At 49.2% G+C, this 16,573-nt stretch overlaps 5 protein-coding genes across 5 annotated transcripts; 1 reads left to right on the top strand and 4 right to left on the bottom strand.

The window, feature by feature from the left end:
- Window positions 1-470: 470 nt before the first annotated feature.
- On the top strand, window positions 471-2,046 carry F4817DRAFT_52782 (uncharacterized protein). Its single transcript, XM_049307588.1, has 2 exons — window positions 471-842; window positions 894-2,046. Exons 1-2 carry the CDS (start codon window positions 672-674, stop codon window positions 1,836-1,838), a joined length of 1,116 nt encoding a protein of 371 aa, XP_049153314.1. The 5' UTR covers window positions 471-671; the 3' UTR covers window positions 1,839-2,046.
- A 153-nt stretch (window positions 2,047-2,199) lies between these two features.
- Window positions 2,200-3,805, bottom strand: F4817DRAFT_355344 (DnaJ-domain-containing protein). Its single transcript, XM_049305644.1, has 2 exons — window positions 3,308-3,805; window positions 2,200-3,242 (listed from the first exon to the last, which is right to left on the bottom strand). Exons 1-2 carry the CDS (start codon window positions 3,479-3,481, stop codon window positions 2,349-2,351), a joined length of 1,068 nt encoding a protein of 355 aa, XP_049153315.1. The 5' UTR covers window positions 3,482-3,805; the 3' UTR covers window positions 2,200-2,348.
- A 919-nt stretch (window positions 3,806-4,724) lies between these two features.
- Window positions 4,725-6,502, bottom strand: F4817DRAFT_355345 (FMN-linked oxidoreductase). The gene has a single exon (XM_049305645.1). The coding sequence runs from the start codon at window positions 6,143-6,145 to the stop codon at window positions 5,036-5,038; it is 1,110 nt and encodes a 369-aa protein (XP_049153316.1). The 5' UTR covers window positions 6,146-6,502; the 3' UTR covers window positions 4,725-5,035.
- Window positions 6,503-6,958: 456 nt separating this feature from the next.
- Window positions 6,959-7,694, bottom strand: F4817DRAFT_321693 (uncharacterized protein; the record flags this gene model as incomplete). Its single annotated transcript, XM_049301313.1, has 2 exons — window positions 6,959-7,001; window positions 7,447-7,694. The coding sequence occupies 2 exons, from the start codon at window positions 7,692-7,694 to the stop codon at window positions 6,959-6,961; spliced, it is 291 nt and encodes a 96-aa protein (XP_049153317.1).
- A 3,641-nt stretch (window positions 7,695-11,335) lies between these two features.
- On the bottom strand, window positions 11,336-16,173 carry F4817DRAFT_355350 (uncharacterized protein; the record flags this gene model as incomplete). Its single annotated transcript, XM_049305646.1, has 13 exons — window positions 15,820-16,173; window positions 15,724-15,763; window positions 15,479-15,573; window positions 14,972-15,356; window positions 14,798-14,920; window positions 14,679-14,735; window positions 14,183-14,626; window positions 14,067-14,120; window positions 13,954-14,004; window positions 13,815-13,895; window positions 13,695-13,757; window positions 13,538-13,642; window positions 11,336-13,439 (listed from the first exon to the last, which is right to left on the bottom strand). Coding segments are annotated over exons 1-13 (3,110 nt in total), but the record flags the coding sequence as incomplete, so codon positions are not given.
- Between the last annotated feature and the right edge of the window lie 400 nt (window positions 16,174-16,573).

The following is a 16,573-nucleotide window of genomic DNA, read 5'->3' on the forward strand; positions in this document are numbered from 1 at the left end:
AAGTGCGCTATAATTATAGCGCTTACGCCAGCCAATCGGACGAATTTTCATCCGTTTTTTTGTTTTGTCGGTTGCGCACTAATGGTGCACCGTACCTTGCACCGCCTCATTCAATTCAATCATTCAATGGTCGCATGCATCAATAAAAGACGGGATCAGATTGAGGCTAACAGGGGCAAAAATGATATGTATGCATAGGGTGAACTAGCCAATCAGGTATCTATTTTATATGAGTCTATTGATGTTGTATAAGGCTGGCTAATAAAAGGGCGCGCATACTCGGAGATTGGAAAGTCTTATCAAATTTGGCAGAGTTGTCATGAAAGATACATGCGCGGGTAGCGATTGAAGCTTGTTGGTATACCTAGCGTTCCATCACATAGGTAGTGCTTAAATCTATTCGACGCCGACGGACATGATGGCCGTAACCAACGGCGTTTGTACTACCACATCTGCCAGCCTCAATGGCCGGGAACATACATGGGCGCGGGAAGCGATTGCTATCAAGTAGCACCTGACTAATTATACGCATATGCAGCGATGCCCAAAAAGAACTATTTCGGACGGTGCTATGCTTCTCGTCTCTCCAAGACGTGGAGAATGTTTATATTCCCGCCGTCGCTCAAAGCATCGCCAGATAAATTTATCTCTACATACATTTCAACGTCGTTATGGAAGCCCTCAAGTCCTTGAGCTCTCTCCTTTTCCCTGGTCAGGCTCCAACGCCATCTGAAAAGCTCGACGAACCACCATTTGCTCATGCGAACCCAAGCAAAGCCATCAAGGCATATTTACTCGAACGGAGCGCCGAATTTCGAGAGATTAGCGAGCTCCGGCAACGAGTCAGTGGCCGTAAGCACAGATCCCGTAGATAGCACTGACGCGTGGAATAGGGATGGGACAACCCCGAGGGGGACTCTTTCTTTCAGAAGCAGCGGCAAAACGCCGACAAGTCCGACGACCGGACAGCTGCGTACTTCTTCGAGCTGATGAGACGCATCGGACATGAGCTTCATCGATCTACGGGCGCCTTCGCTGTACAGCCCGGCTCGCCGCATCCAAACATCCTCGACATGTGCATGGCGCCAGGGGGGTTTCTCGATGTCGCCCTGAGCAAAAGTCCGACTTCCAGAGCCTTGGCTTTTAGCTTACCCGCATCTGATGGTGGCCACAAGGTCCTACTCCGCATGACGTCGAACGTTGAGATAAGGTATCTCGATGTCACCATGCTCGCGGCAGATATGGGGGTCGAGGAAGTTCCCAAGGACCACCCCGATGCCGATAGATTCCTACCACGCCAGCTCGAGCCGCGCCAATCTTTCGACCTGGTCTTCTGCGACGGTCAGGTTCTTCGAACGCATGCGCGGGCCCCGTATCGAGAGCGGCGAGAAGCGAAGAGGTTGTCGGTCACGCAGTTGGCTCTTGGACTCGAGCACCTGCGACCAGGGGGGACCATGGTTGTTCTTCTTCACAAGCTTGAGGCATGGGACACCGCAAATCTCTTGCGGATATTCCACAAATTCTCTACCGTGAAACTTCTAAAGCCCAAGTCAGGCCACGCCAAACGCTCTTCCTTTTATATGGTAGCTACGGACGTCCGAAGTTGTCACCCTCAGGCTGTTCGAGCGATCGATATTTGGAAAGCTGCATGGAAAGCAGCCACATTCGGCTCGGACGAGGAGTATCAGCGCATGTTATGGAACGGCGAGCTTGGTGCGGAACAGCTGCTCGACGACTTCGGACTGGAGCTCATGGCGTTGGGAAAAGAAATTTGGAAAGTCCAAGCAGACGCACTCGCGAAGGCGCCTTTTATTCAACATACGTCAGCTAGCCGGTAGTGCGAATACATCACATAAAAATAGTATGTACGCCGCTGTTTTGATTAGTATTAATAAGTACAGTAAGTCGGCGTTCTTCTTTGGGTTATTTACTTGATCTGGACTTTTCAATATGACCGGCGGTTTTGTTAGTATGGCAACTGTGACATGATATCGTTGCTTCGCGGTCAATCAATTATTTAGGGGGTTTGTCATACGGGAGGGCGGACCAGAAAATAAGAACAGCTCCAGGGTACCGAGAACAAGGGACGAAGCATCTACAGAGCCCTGTGATATGACATCAAAATACAATCACAGCGTCAGAGGCTTGCAAATGACTAGGTTAGTATATTACCGCTTTCAAATTAATCTATATTCGGAAATTACCCAAGTCGTCATCCAAACGGTGAACCCCTATTAAACGTATCTCCCGCTAGACATCGGCACGAATCCAACACTTCGAATTAAGGCACACCTCATGCTCTAGAGGTTCGAGATAACCATATCTTATCCTGCGAGAAGATCTGTAGTTTATACAGCTCCTGAAGAATTGGAGTTTTTAGCCGTTTCTCTCTCTCGCCAAGTACGCCAAGTAAATCTGGGTGCGGTACTCCCAGAATGCCGCAAAGGTACAGCCCGCGGAGGGCCCTCCTCTTGTCCTTTTGCGGTAGCCCCGTCTCTCCAGCTGGGCCGAGGATTCAAATTCGTATGAGATATCGGAGGCGTAGGTCGCGTAGCCTTTTCCGGCTGCACCCGCATAGATGCAGTTCGTGAAGCCCCCTCTTGCTGCTCTTTCGCAGCCATTCGATCTCTCCAGGCATATCGGGGACGAGCCTCTTCGCGTTGGGTAGGTCTAGACTGCTTGGGCCAGGCTTGTTGTCGCTTTGTCGCTTCTCTTTGATCTGCCGCTTCACGCATCTTAGCCCAGCTCCGACGAGAAGCTTCTTGCTTCTCTTCGATTAAGATGGCTTTCAACCGTTCCTGTGCTGCTTGTTCCCGTTCGGCCCTAGCTTTTCTTGCCGCCTCTTCCGATCTCTTCTCTGCTTCCTTTTCCTTTTGCCTGCGGAGCCTATCTTTTGCGGCCTGTTCTTGTTGCTCACGGGCTCTCCGCGCAGCCTCCCGAGAGCGCTCTTCAGCCTGCCGTGCTTTCTCCTTTCTAATCTTTTCATTTTTTTCTCTTTCTACAGCAGCTCTTATTGCTTCTTCCATTCTACGCGCTCTCTCGGATTCCGCCGCCTTTTTCTCTTCTTCTGCTTCTGCTCTAGCGGCTCGCCGTTCTTGTTCGGCTCGCCTCGCCTCTTCAAACCGAAGCACATTTTCTCTCCACGCCTTGTAGCTAGCCCACTTATCCCGTAGTTCGGGGTAATCAACATCGTATGTCTGCCGCCTATCCTTATCCGTCAAGTATTCGTAAGCCTCTCGGACCTAAGTTACAAATGGGAATCTGGTTAGAAACAAGCCATCACCGCCGCAAGCTTACAGGAGCGAACCTTGCGAAATTCATAAGCATCGATAGACTGGCCAGGAGCCTGTTTATCCGGGTGGTACTTTATCGCTAGCTTTCGAAAAGCCGCCTTGATATCTTGAAGGCTAGCCTGCTGTGGTATCCCTAGATCTGCATAATAGTCTGGGACCCCAGGCTCGCACGGGTTGAAAGAACTCATCCTCCGGTAAGACGTCTCTTAAATATTTGAGGTTAAGTTTGTCGGTGATGCCGGACCACCCCCTAAAGTACCTATGATGCCTCCAGTCGGAAGTTACGCAGGTCTGAAAGAAACGAATAAAACAGCCCGAAGCGTGTACTGATACTATTGGTCTTCCGCGGCCAGCATCTGCCTGGTTCGACCTTGGTTGGAGAAGAACCGCTGTCACCGGTGACACCGCCATGTAAGGTAGCATCCAGTTGTGATACAGTTTGCTTCCAAAATCGCAATCCTTGTTGCTAGATCCTGTCAGTTATTCGAACTTGTGCCCGTACCTGTTTCCAACCTTACTAGCTCACGTAAATAGAAGAGCGAAAGTAAGATAGAAATACATTCTAGAAACACTTGATCTGCATACCTATAAGGTTAGGTATATACTGATGGCGTGTCTGAGAATCTATCCTGTGTTTTAAGCTTGGGATGCAGCATAGAGTAATCCAATCATACAGTCATGGCTGACAGAAGGATAGTATGAGAACAGACGACTTATATACCCAGGTACTGATTCAATTATCCAACTCGCGGCGCGCACTCAGTTAAATCAGGTACCTAAATGCGACTAATGCTGTAGGGGTTTTCCAGAGCGAAGCCCGACTCATAAACGATTCCTATTTCACCCTATAATTTATAGACCCTATAGGAAAGGTAGATGCTTTTTCTATTAATCTGCAGCGCATATTATTCGAGATACAAGGGAGCATCCGGTCCATGTCCGTATAGTCTTTTTGCGAGTGTTTGTCTATCCCTTTAATATACCGCCATGTCTTCGTGGTAACTAATGGCTTTCTACATATTCCCAGTGGTTTTGGGACGAGTCTAATTCGTATTATGCGATTGGACAACCTCACTCTGTAACTACCCGCTAAGTATCTTGCTTCCTATACTTGAAGCTTTGTCCAAGTCAGATTTGCGTGCATTATGTGCTTGTCACGAGGTGGAACCAAACAGCGTGGAACTCTAACCTAACTACGAGAGTCTACGTCTATACATACTGAACATGTCCTTTGTTCTAGATGTCTCATCTAGAATCCTAACTGCGCTCCAATCATGCAAATGGGCCAGAAGGAATCTACTTCTCACCGTAGAATCTGCCTATTGCTAAGAGGTACAGATGGCGACCGGAGTCGTGGCACGGCGAATGGACTGTATCCCCGGTTTGAAATCATCAAGGATTTATTTCCCAATATAAGTGGCAGACTGGTCATTTACAACAAGTAGTCGATAGTCGATCTTATTTATACTAGACTGTAGGGTTTGATCTAAATCTAATCTCTTTAGCCTCCTAACACTCCCGCTCATGGCCTTCGCGTAGCTAATGTTACGTTTATGGCGTGGTCTATATCCTTCATCTCGCATATCCGGAACAGTCGAACCTCAAGCTAAACTTATAACTCTCCGTAGATAAGATAGGATGTTTCGTTCGGTAGTCCGTATTACCTACAGCTTGGCTGAAGCCTCAGGTCGCGAAACCTCGCATATTAACCCGGTTCAAGCTTTCTCCTAGGCTATCATCACCTAGACTGACGCTTTGATAAACTCGTCGCTGAAAGGATAGTCTGTATAGCCCTCTCTGCTTTCTGGGATGTAAAAGGTACCGCGGTTATAAGGGGCCAAGGGCAGACCCTTCTTTATCCGAAACGGCAAGTCCGGAGTAGAGATGAAATACCTGCCAAATACTACGGCGACTTCTTTATCCTTGAACCGCTCGTCTACTATCCTCTTCGCAATATCCGATCGGAGGCCACCCGCGACGAGGACAGGGGACGTATTGTCCCACGCGTCGATTGCAAACGCAACCTTCTCGGTAGCTTCTAGGTTTGCGTTCTCGTCGATGGTCGACGATTGGACGACGTGCAGATACGCCAGCTTTAGCTTCTTCAGCTCCTGGATTACGTATGTGAATTGCGGAATCGGGTCCTCCATACGCATCCCTTGGAACGTAGACCAAGGGGATATACGAAGCCCAACCTTTTCAGCACCGATAGCATCCACGACGGCGCTAGCGACCTCGACTGCGAAGCGGGCGCGATTTTCGATGCTACCGCCGTACCGGTCCCGCCGGTGATTAGACACATCCTGGATGAACTGGTCGATCAGATATCCGTTGGCCCCGTGGATCTCGACACCGTCAAAGCCCGCCTCGACCGCGTTACGAGCCGCCTGCGCGTAATCGGCTACGAACGACCGGATCTCGTCGATCGTTAGTTCTCTCGGGACCGGCTGGCCTTCCTCATACGGTATGGCGCTGGCGGAAATAACATCGGCGCCGCCGGCCTCGAGCACCTCCGGCTTAGCAGCGCGGCCCAACGCCCAGAGTTGTACGTATATGTAAGAGCCCTTGGCGTGGACAGCGTCCGTGACCTCCTTCCACGCTGCTATCTGCTCTTCGGACCAAATCCCCGGGACGTTGAGATACCCCCCTGCTCGCCTCGTGATGAAGGTTCCCTCGGTAATGAGCAGAGTCCCCGGTACCGAGGCGCGCTGCTCGTAGTATTCCTTCACGAACGGGAGAGGTACGTGCTCCACGTTGGCGCGAAAACGTGTCAAGGGCGCCATTATCAGGCGATGCTGGAGGGTTACATTTCCCACTTTCAGCGGTTGGAAGAGGCGCGACGGTTGAGCCATCTTGTTTCGTCGAGGACTGAGGTCGAAACTCGAAAGGAGATGAAGAAAATGACGAGCGGAAATGAAGAATGGAAAACGAAAGGTACGGCTCGGTTGACCACGTTATATGACCCTCGCCTTCAGGTACAGATTCGGGTCTTGCTAATCGACCGAATGTTCTAGGTCGGTTCCGCGCATCTTCCGAGAAGCGGTTGGCCGATTAGTGGGTAGGTTTCCGGGAATATTGCCAAAATCTCATTAGTGGCGTATTGCCCCGAATATTTACTGCGTTAGCTGCGGTGGTATCCCGATTAGAATTTCCACAGAGGTAGCAAATCAAAGTCGGTGAATTTTTTAAGGAGTGGTATAAACGGGTTAAGTGGATTAGCAATGACGGTTTCAGTCTGTTGGCTGCTGGAGTTAAGCCCGCCAGTATGATTTGTAAGCTTCGTAACCTACATTAGAAATGGTCTTACGCAGCCGGCTCGGAATGACGCTACGCATCTAATACATGCCGTGATCGATACGCTTTCTTTGTATTAAATGCGTTCCCGGGACAGCAGATGGCTACCGGTCTGACTAATCGTAACAATGGTGAAAGCTACTAAAATACCATCCCGAATATCTATCGAGGAGCTATCATTTTATCATAATGACCTTGCCGACGCGTTGCAATGGCGGCTTGTCTCGCTTCGCGTTGTGCGTCTGCGCCTCTGCCTTGTGACATGTAACCTACCAATTATCTAAACATGGGATGGGGCTAAAAGGCAACGCCTGTTACATCAAATAGCTGCCTCACAATTCATCGGAACGCTAACACGTATCGTCCTACCTTCAAAGCTCCAGCAAAAATTGAACAAGGCTGGCCGCGATAGCCCTAAGAGGCGGTTGGTTAGATGTATCCCCCGAAATAGTACAATATGCGTGGCAACAGGTGCTTGACGATCCTCGTCCTCCGTTTCCATATCCGTGAGATCAATGATAAATGAGGATGGCCATGCTGGGCGTGCTGCTGCTGAAAATTAATTCGAATATGAAGTACCAAGTTCCTGGTCCCGTTCGTCGATATAACTACCCGTAGAGATGCCTGTAAGCGACGGAGAACAGCCGTCTGGCAGATTAGGAAACCCTCAAGCAAGAGACTCTACAGAAGGGTACGTTTGAAAGAAATCTAACACCTCCTTTGCTAGATTAAGACGCCAGCACGAGAAAGGATGAAATGCTATTTTGAGAGATTAGGGGGGCAGTCTCCTTTATGTAGGCTGAGAGCCCCATCCTATTTCGACCTCAGATGCCTGGTACCTGGTCTTTTGGACACTCACCTTGGTTTCGCTGAACTTGAGGACTTTAGATTACCCAGTGTGATCTTCCCAGGCCTTAGTAGGGACGCACCGTTGCCTGAGTCTGTAAAAGCAACCGCGGCTGGATCAGTAGACACTTCGGATTTTGCCTCTTGTAAGCGTCTGCTTCTCCGCGGCGGTACAGCAGGCTCGGGAGCAGGCACGGCAGGCAGGGCATTGGCCCGTAACTTGGAGGCATTCTTTCGTTGTTGAGGGCTAAGCTCTTTCATTATGGGCGCTTTTGATACCTTCGTTGGATGAACTAGCCCGAGAGCCGTGCCTGCTGTTGGCCGAACCCGTCTGTCCTCCGGGGACGGCACTTTTTGGTTTGGTCGTGGCCTTTGCCCCGTCGCAGAGCGAGCATCCTGTCTGCCCTCTCTAAGGCGGCGTCGTGAATTTGGTGCTGAGGATGAGTGATTCGCCAGCGAGTTCCACGAGTCAGGTCAGATATATTAGATTTGAGGCTCACCCGGCCGTATTGTCGACTTAACCTATATGCCCTTGTAAAGCCACACTTAGCCACATCAGCCACGTAATATATTTCACCTAAAACCACAAAAAAAAAAATTTTGCGCTCGACTCGGATAAATATCCTTAAAAAAAGATTTATTAAAATATTTTAAATTTAAATTAAAATTAAAATTTAATATAGTACCTTTGTATATACTCGAGGAATTTGTGGCAATAGGCGAGGGGAGCAATGCGCGTAATCTCCTGGCGAGAGTTGTCAGAAACAACCATTCAATCTTGATGTACGTCATGGAATAATGGTAAATACAACTTACCGTAAAATCTGAGACTTGACCTCTACTGATACAACGACTTGGAGACGGTGCTATCTCCTTGCTGGCAATTCTTGCGGCAGCCTACATGGGTTAATACCGCTGTTCAACCCCGTTCGAACCATCACCAACATGTCTTTTAGGGCACCAAGTGTTGCGCTAATTAATATCATAGGAATCAAGTTCAATGTGAAAGTACCATTTGGCAATAATGCCATCTATAGATAGGAGATCTAGTGTGGCAAGCCTAAAGATGTCAAGAATGCCTATGGTAACTTGTACTCTCAATCTGGATGCGTACATGTAAGTTCGATGGTGCTGTTACAGCTCATTCCGTCTACATCTGCATACGCTGAAAATATGACATTATCTATGCCGGAAAAGACATAAACGAGTATGGTTGTCCCAATGAATTCAACATCATCTCGTCATTAATACACTCTTTCGTTGATTTTCTACGGGCATCCTACAGCATTGCTATCACAGCTTTCTGTCCTATTCACCTGATTAATTGATTCGCAGTTTTATTCACAGTGATAAGCCATACTCTGCAGGGGACATCAGCTCCTGTTCAATACCTATACGTGGATCATGGCCGGCGCGGCCATAGTATCTGAACTCTACTGATTTAATTTGAAATCCACACGCGACATTCATTTAAACCCCCTTCTTTACCCCGGAAGCGAGTAGATATGCGCCGTCGCCGTGCTCGCCCTTGCAATGACCTTGGACATAAACAATCTTGGTGCTAAACCATGTCCCCGTCCTATCCGAACTTGGTTGTAATGCGTGATCTCTTTGTACATCCTTATAGTTTGAAGTCGTCCACCTGTTCTGTTCTGTTCCTACTTGGTGTTGAATGCTCAAGGTAGATACTTTGTTATTCTTTCCAGGCACATTCCATATCCACATTCATTTCTGGTGAGCTTTCATCGGATTGATCCTTAGATATATTAAACCAATTCTCCAACCTGACTCAATCTGTCTCTGGCATCAGGGCACACGACAGGCATGTAATACGTACACAGTTCAGGATTTATTTCAATTTATATTATATTTAGCCTTGAGGCTCTGAAAGCAGGATTGTCTTTCAAGTCTGTGCTGACGAACTTGACCTGATCGCGGCTACACGATTGACACGATATATAAAGGATTGCTCGTAACTATTACTATCAGTGCAGCTATGCCGGATAAAGCAACTTTGTGTTCACGCATTTGATTCGCAAGTTTAATATTTGCGTGTAGTAGAGCGGCAACATTGGTAGTACGGCGGTAAACTGGTAGCATTGCTGGTATCATTGTATCTGATCTTATACATTGATATTAAATCTACGTGGCTACTTTGGCCGTTTACAGCGGAATTTCTATCTGTTGGTTCCTAATACATCTGTGGCTTGAATCTCGCGAAGAATATGGACGGCACAAAGATGTTGGATCCATCCCCAACGCGCAATCCAACAGCGTGGTCAGAGTCTGAAATCCGTGTCGCGAAAGATACGGAAAATACAAAAATATTAAATGCCCACCACAAACCAGTGGCGTGGTCGTACAGTCTGAAAGCCGCCGTGAGGGGAAAAAAGGAAAATTCCTATGTTAACTGTTAGTCGGGCTCGAGTTGTGCAATCGCCAAAGTCTTACCTGCAATCCAGTACTATGGTCATATAGTTTGAAATCCGCCCCGAGGGATATAAACAGTATAAACTTGCTACAGCCTCGACTTGCAATCCAGCAGCGTGGTCGTACAGTCTGAAGTCCGCCGCGAGGGGAAGAAATGAAAATTGCTATATGCTAACTGTTAGTCGGGTTCGAATTATGCACCTGTTAAAGTCTTACCCGGAAAGATCCGTCTCCTGTTCTGTAGCTTATCCCCGATTGAACTCGCCACGAAAGCCGTCAAGTTCTTCGTAGGGGAACTTGGCGTGGGATATGCGATCTGTTAAGTATTCGCTGTCACAGCCCTGTCATTTGGCTTCTTGTTGGCAAATTCGGGTTTGCGGGAGGCCCCGTGAATTATCGGTCGGTAATTTGTAGTTTCGGATCGTTAATGCATCACAATAGGGAACTCGGTGTTATTGGTATCGAATGGCTTGTTGGGGTTTGTTGTTAAGCTACCATAATATAGCCCTCAAGTATGCCTCCTTTTCGAGGTCTACCTCGTGATACAATATCCGAGCTTCTTTAAGGTATTACCTAGGTAGATAACCTAGTCGTGCGAGGAGATTGCTCTCGCTACATGGTGTATGTTAAGCTGCTTCCGGAATTGGATTATATCATCCTCGTCATCTTTGACTAGCTATAACTCGTCGCTATCAAGAATCAAACCCTCTTCATCCATGTAACAGCCAATAGAGAAATAGTCCAAACATAAGCCCTTTAGGATACCCAGGGTCTCAGCCCAGGTACCGTCCAAAAGGTCCATAACATGTAGATCCAGGTGCTTGAAGACGGCCGGATTACAACCATTTAAAAACCGGCTTAGGCATCCATCCCATGTGGAAGATACAAGATTCCAGCTGCACTTTCTTCAGGTTCGGCCAATATCTTTGCGGAATCACGTGTTCGAAAACGCATTCCAATGGTTCCGGGATGTAATTTAGATGGATTTCTTCGATGGGTAGTTCGGTGCGATTCAGTCTCGACGGCGCGTTCCGAGTCGCTCTCAACCCGACGAGTCGGCGAGACTGCACCTAAACTTGGCCTTTGATCAGCATCATCCTCCAAGCGCGCGGAGATGTGACGTGGCTGCGGAAGCTCGCGGTTCAAAAGATGTCTTACCTGTTTTGTAGGCCTCGCCGCGAAACCAAGCTTTTGCGTTGGCCGATTGAAAAGGCTCTTTGAACCTCGGTCGCAAAGTTGTTCGCGTAGTATTAGTTAAGCTGGGAATATTAACGAGTTTAAAGCTGATGTAATAGGAATCCTGACGAGCCTCGTAGTGTTGATGTTGTTGATGTTGTTGATGTTGTTGATGTTGTTGATGTTGTTGATGAATTTACAGATTGTGGGAATCACTGCGCACAGCATACCCGTCGCGTGGGCGGTAGCTGCCTGGTACAAACGTTTTTGCGAAGGAAACTGCAGCCTACAAGTCCGTGCACAATACGTTTCATTACTTTTAGGTGTCGTAGGTGACAGCGCAATTACTTTACAGCGAAACTACCTAGGTACTTTACTGCGCATCTACTATCTCGCTCTGTTTTGGTGTCGCAAGCAGCGAGAGCAAGTCGCCCCTTAGAAACGCTACGAGACATCGCGTAACATGTGGCTAATCTTCACATCGTCACTCTGACTGACGCGTTTGTGGAACGCTTGTTAATTCTATCACGTAGAAAACGATGGCACTGTAAAATTGCAAAACTTGTTCGTATTTATAACTCTGCTACTAATTCCATTTACCTCTCGTGACAAATAACTATGCTTCCACCAATACATATCCGCGCTAAGTAAACTACAAGGGCGCCAAGATGCAGCAGAGATCAGATGAGCCAGATTGGACAGCATGGGGTAGAGGATGCTCGTACAAGTAGCAAGGTCGAAAGGTATCGCACCCCCCCACGGCGGAAGACGCATGTGGGAGACAAGTAGAAACAGATTACGCGCCGCCCAAGAGGCGACAGATGTGAAACACGTAACTAGGAAACTTCTTCGCCGCACAATAGAGTATACTAACAGAACACTAACAGAATGCTCATAGAAACAGAAGGGTTCGACGAGGCAGGCCAGACGACTCGTCGTATGTCGTAATCATCATTCATTGTAATCGTCGTCGGCGCCGGCATCCCATCTCCTGTTTCGCTTGGGCTGAGGCTTATAAACAACTTCGTCGCTGGGTTCGGCAAGGTCTAAGAGCATCTGGGGAATCTTAAACTGACTAAGATCCCTGTCTACTGCTGCGAGGCTGAACGACTTGGTCTTGTTGCTCAGCTTTGACGCGTCTTCGATCCACTCGCGAAATTCGTTGTTTTGCATCATGAGGAGAAGTTGGGTTACCTTTACGGGGGTGACGACCTCGGGATGCCGGAGGAGCAAGTGATAGAGAACCGTGGTAGGGTTAGACATGGATGCCGGAGTAGTAGCAGGGTTGCGATGCGTCTTGGGCATGATTTTGAACATCGGGTGACGGCAGAAGGGACACGTCACGGTGAGCTTGACTTTTATCTTGTTACCGTATTTGTCGCGCCCGGACGCGTCTACTTGGAGATAACCCGAAGTATTAAGGCCGACGTAAAATGCGCCAGGGCCGACCGACCCGCTGTAGCAATTCTTCACGGTCTTTTCCAATCTGTCCATTGAAAAAGCCGGGGTAGTGCCATGGAACAGGCCAATCATGTCGTCGGTGGAGAAGCGTGGCGCATTACCCGAGAAGGTCGGACCTTTGAGCACGCTACTCAGGACGACGCCACGCGTGTCCACGTACGACAACTTCATCTGGCCGTCCTTGGGACCCGCCGTGGTGAATGGTGTGGGTTTGTCGTACCAGAGACCGATATCCATGGGGTGCAAGCTGAGAACGAACGAGACGGGGGACATAGCTTTTCGCGCGGCGGAGACGAAAGACATGCTTTGGCACTCTTTGATGATGGTCGAGTGCAGGTCGTTGTGGGCGTTGCGAAGTAGGCAAGGCGGTGCATGCACGCCGCAGTGATGGGGGATATGAGTGTTCCTGCTGGGGGATGCCCACTTATTCACGCACGAGTTGCGGTTGCTATTGTTTCTGCTGGACTCGAAAATGACGTGCTTGGGATTGTTGCAATACGACTTGTGGCACAGATGGGATACCGTCAGCTGCGTGCCCGATGCGTCTTTCGACATGAGGTCTGCCACGTGGTCCGCTGATTCGAGCTTCAGAATCTTGACGAGGGGCATCTGTATCTGGCAGCCGTGGGAGCATCCAACGCTGATCTCGAATAGCGACCGTCTGCCGGGATTCGACTCCATCACAGAATCCGCAGCTTGCAGTAGGACGAGCATGGGTAGGTTGGCACGCGTCATGGGAAAGGCGGTGAAGCATATATCATCGTCGAAACCACCAGCAAGCGCAGTGAGTGGTCGGGAGATATTCTTCTTGATCTTCGCAATAGATTCAAATATGCACTCGGCTCGGGTTCTGTTTCCGTTTTTGCACGGCACGAGACCCGCGTTCTTGGGCGCATCGCGGCCGGGTTTGGATGGGGCAACGATATTGGAACCTGATGTCTTTCAGGGTAAAAAAAAGTTAGCCAACAGTTCCACGCCTCTGCGAGGTGGAAGGAGCTACGAGGTTACTAGAGGCCTCGTAGCCGATGAGAACTCACCCACGCGATGGTATTCAAGCTGACTGTTCTTTGGTCGTCCGATTCAGCTATATCGGATATCCCCGAGTCCGACCGGCAGCCAAAGGATACCGAGGCTGTAGACGCCTAGGTAGAGTGAGAAACTAGATGCAGTAATGCGAATAAGCAAGGTACTTACCTGACTATCTGTTCGCTGGATTTTGCTGGGACCCGCGAGAGATGCCCCGCCGGATTGTAGGGTCTGCAACGGGTTAGACACCAAGTAGAAACAAGACACAAAAACGGGGATGCAACACACTGTATGTTCTTCGCGCGGGCGCTTGTTGGATATCGTACGAGGATGGGGAATATATGTCGTTGGGCCGAGAGTAGTCTGTAGCTGACTCGAGTTAGGCGCGAAGCGACAAGGCGAGACGAGAGAAGGAAGGATTACTTACAGATCCTTGTGCGTGATTCACCAACTTCGGGCGGCTATCGCATTGGGCACTCTACAAATTATTAGTTAGACGGCACAGCGACGAGACACAATAGGACGAAGGGTATCACCTACTAAGATTTCTTCACTGTCGGAATCACTTTCACAAAGCGCCGCTGCTTCTCGATGCTATGATTCATTTCCGTCAGACAAAATAGAGATAAAATGTAAAGGGCAATGGCGTTACTTACCTTCTCCCTGTTTAGTACTGCACGCACCTTTGCCAACAGCTCTGTTTCTCTGCCGAGTTCAACTTTTACTTTAGGGTCTGGCTGAGTATATGTCTCTACCGAAGGAGTAACGCAAGGCTGAACGGCAATCGTTGATTGACCAGTAATCTCCGGCTCGTCATCGCTCTCTATATAAATAATGGTTGGCTGAGCGGTCCTCTTCGGCGGAGGACTGACGGTCGATCGAACAAGGATCTCTGATTCGTCAATGCTGAGTGGCCGGGCATGACTCTTCGGCAGGGGGGTAATGGCCGACTGAACAATAGTCGACCGGACGACACTCTTTGACCGAGGAATACAGTCCGGCTGAGGTGTAATGGTCGACCGAACAAGGATAGCTGGCGCGTCAGCACTCTCCGACTGAGTCTCGCTCTTTGGCTGAACGGCAATGCTCGGCTGAGCAGTCTGTGTGGATTCGAGTTAGATTTAGGAGTAACGAGGAAGCAATATGACTTACAGGGCTGTACTCGCGTTTTACCGCATCGCGACTCGACCCCGCATCGGCTCTGGGGCCCTATGATAGATGCGAGTTAGACATTGCAAATGGACACACAAAAGGCACGGAACATGACTTACTGGGCTTGCTATCGGCGGGGGAGGCGGGGGCCGAGCAGGGTCGAAAGTCAACTCGTCGAGAATCGATTCAAACTTGGAAATGGGCTCCTCCACACCGTAGGATCCGGGGAGTTTCAGCGGAGGCTGCGGTCAAGTCAGATTACAAGCAGCAACGCGGGAGATCGGAACGCTTACGTATGGTTTGGGAGGATCCTCCCCTTTCATTCCGCGATTGACTCTGTTTCGAACGACCACCTGAGCGTCTAGAAGAGTCACCCTAGCCTTGCCGCAGATCCCAGCCAATCTTTCTTTGACGGCGGCGTGGGCATATCTGTATTGGCAGGTGTAGAGGATTAATTCCTCTTCCGACTTTCTCAACTTTTCAACCTCCTTGAGCAGTTGAGCAACGGTAGAACTAGGGTTATTGCCCGCGGTTTCAGCCATGTTGGATAGCGAGCAATGGCGATGCGATATGACTGGGTATAGAAGAGAAGAGGAGGGAATTAGGGGTATGGGAGGCAAGGGTAGAGGAATGAAGAGTGATGGGAACGAGGAATAAGGGAATGAGTGGTATGGGGAACTAGAAGAGGTTCTTGTTAGCGACTGGCACTGCCAAACATGTCTACAGAAGGAACGGGGATGGAAAAAGTTAAAGTATTCGCGCAGCTGCTATCAAGATCGGGTGGAGAAAGTGCTACGTACCTTCGAATGTTGATTATTTTCAAACGACACCGCGTTCGACTTGCTCTAGGGCAGATGTTTCGTGCGATAGCAATGAGATCGGGGCGAGACGGGGACTGGAAGAGGTTTTTGTTAGCATGTAGAAGGAGCGCGGACGGAAAAGTTAAAGTATTCGCGCAGCTGCTGGCAAAATCTTTTGGAGAGACCAGACGTCGCACTAATGCGAGTCGTGATCATGTGTGCTGATGCCAAAGAGATGTACTTACCCGAATCGCGGCGGAGAGATGGTGTTCGAGGAAGTTGGTACTGTGGGTTCTGTATTAGTACAAGCCTGAGAAGAAGACGCAATGGGGTGGACTTACCGTAAACTCCCATGTTGATGATGGCGGGGGAAGGAGTCTACCGCCAGCAGGCATCTGGCGTCATATTGAGTTCGAAGGGAAGGGGAGAGGTTGAGGGAGGAGACAAGAGGTAGTTTCTGAGGTATGAGGTGAAATAAGATTCGACATCGCGGTAGAGCTCCTTCCATGTTGGCAACCCCAAGCAGTTTTTCTCGTCTTGCTCGGGACGCTTACGGGTCAGATCGCAGATTATTAGAAGTCATGGTATGAGAAGTCAAGGTATGAGAAGTCAAGGTATTAAAAGTCAAGGTATGAGAAGTCAAGGTATTAAAAGTCAAGGTATTACAAGTCAAGGTATTAAAAGTCAAGGTATTAGAGAGCAATCAATTCTTATTGGTGGCCGCAGAAATCAGACCAAATAAAACACGCGTGAGAAATGCCAGCTAGCTATGTCATTGTACATGAAGGAGACCGGTAGGCTCCGCGATGAGTACTATGAGTATTATGAGTATTACGTGCTACGTACAGTTCACTCCGTCGGATCCTCACTCCGAGCAATGCCAAGTTCCATCAATCACCACTTAATGTCGTCGTCGTCGTACTTCATGGCAGTGCCCCAAGTGCCGCCTCCCGCGGGAACATTCGAAAAGTTGTCCACAGTAGACGAGTTCTGCTCCTCAGGCGAGGTATCGTCTTGGCCATCCTCCTGCGCCGCGGGGGCCGCGGGGGCCGAACCCCCCGAGCTGTCGCCAGAGAAAAGACCGCTGATTCGATC

This window comes from Daldinia loculata (genome assembly GCF_022478755.1).
Source record: "Daldinia loculata strain CBS 113971 unplaced genomic scaffold F4817scaffold_146, whole genome shotgun sequence".
Lineage (NCBI taxonomy): Eukaryota > Fungi > Ascomycota > Sordariomycetes > Xylariales > Hypoxylaceae > Daldinia > Daldinia loculata.

Coding starts and splice junctions, on each gene's coding strand:
- F4817DRAFT_52782 (XM_049307588.1), top strand. CDS start 672: ATGGAAGCCCTCAAGTCCTTGAGCTCTCTCCTTTTCCCTGGTCAGGCT. Junction 843..893: donor TTAGCGAGCTCCGGCAACGA/GTCAGTGGCCGT, acceptor CGCGTGGAATAG/GGATGGGACAACCCCGAGGG.
- F4817DRAFT_355344 (XM_049305644.1), bottom strand. CDS start 3,481: ATGAGTTCTTTCAACCCGTGCGAGCCTGGGGTCCCAGACTATTATGCA. Junction 3,243..3,307: donor ATGCTTATGAATTTCGCAAG/GTTCGCTCCTGT, acceptor TTTGTAACTTAG/GTCCGAGAGGCTTACGAATA.
- F4817DRAFT_355345 (XM_049305645.1), bottom strand. CDS start 6,145: ATGGCTCAACCGTCGCGCCTCTTCCAACCGCTGAAAGTGGGAAATGTA.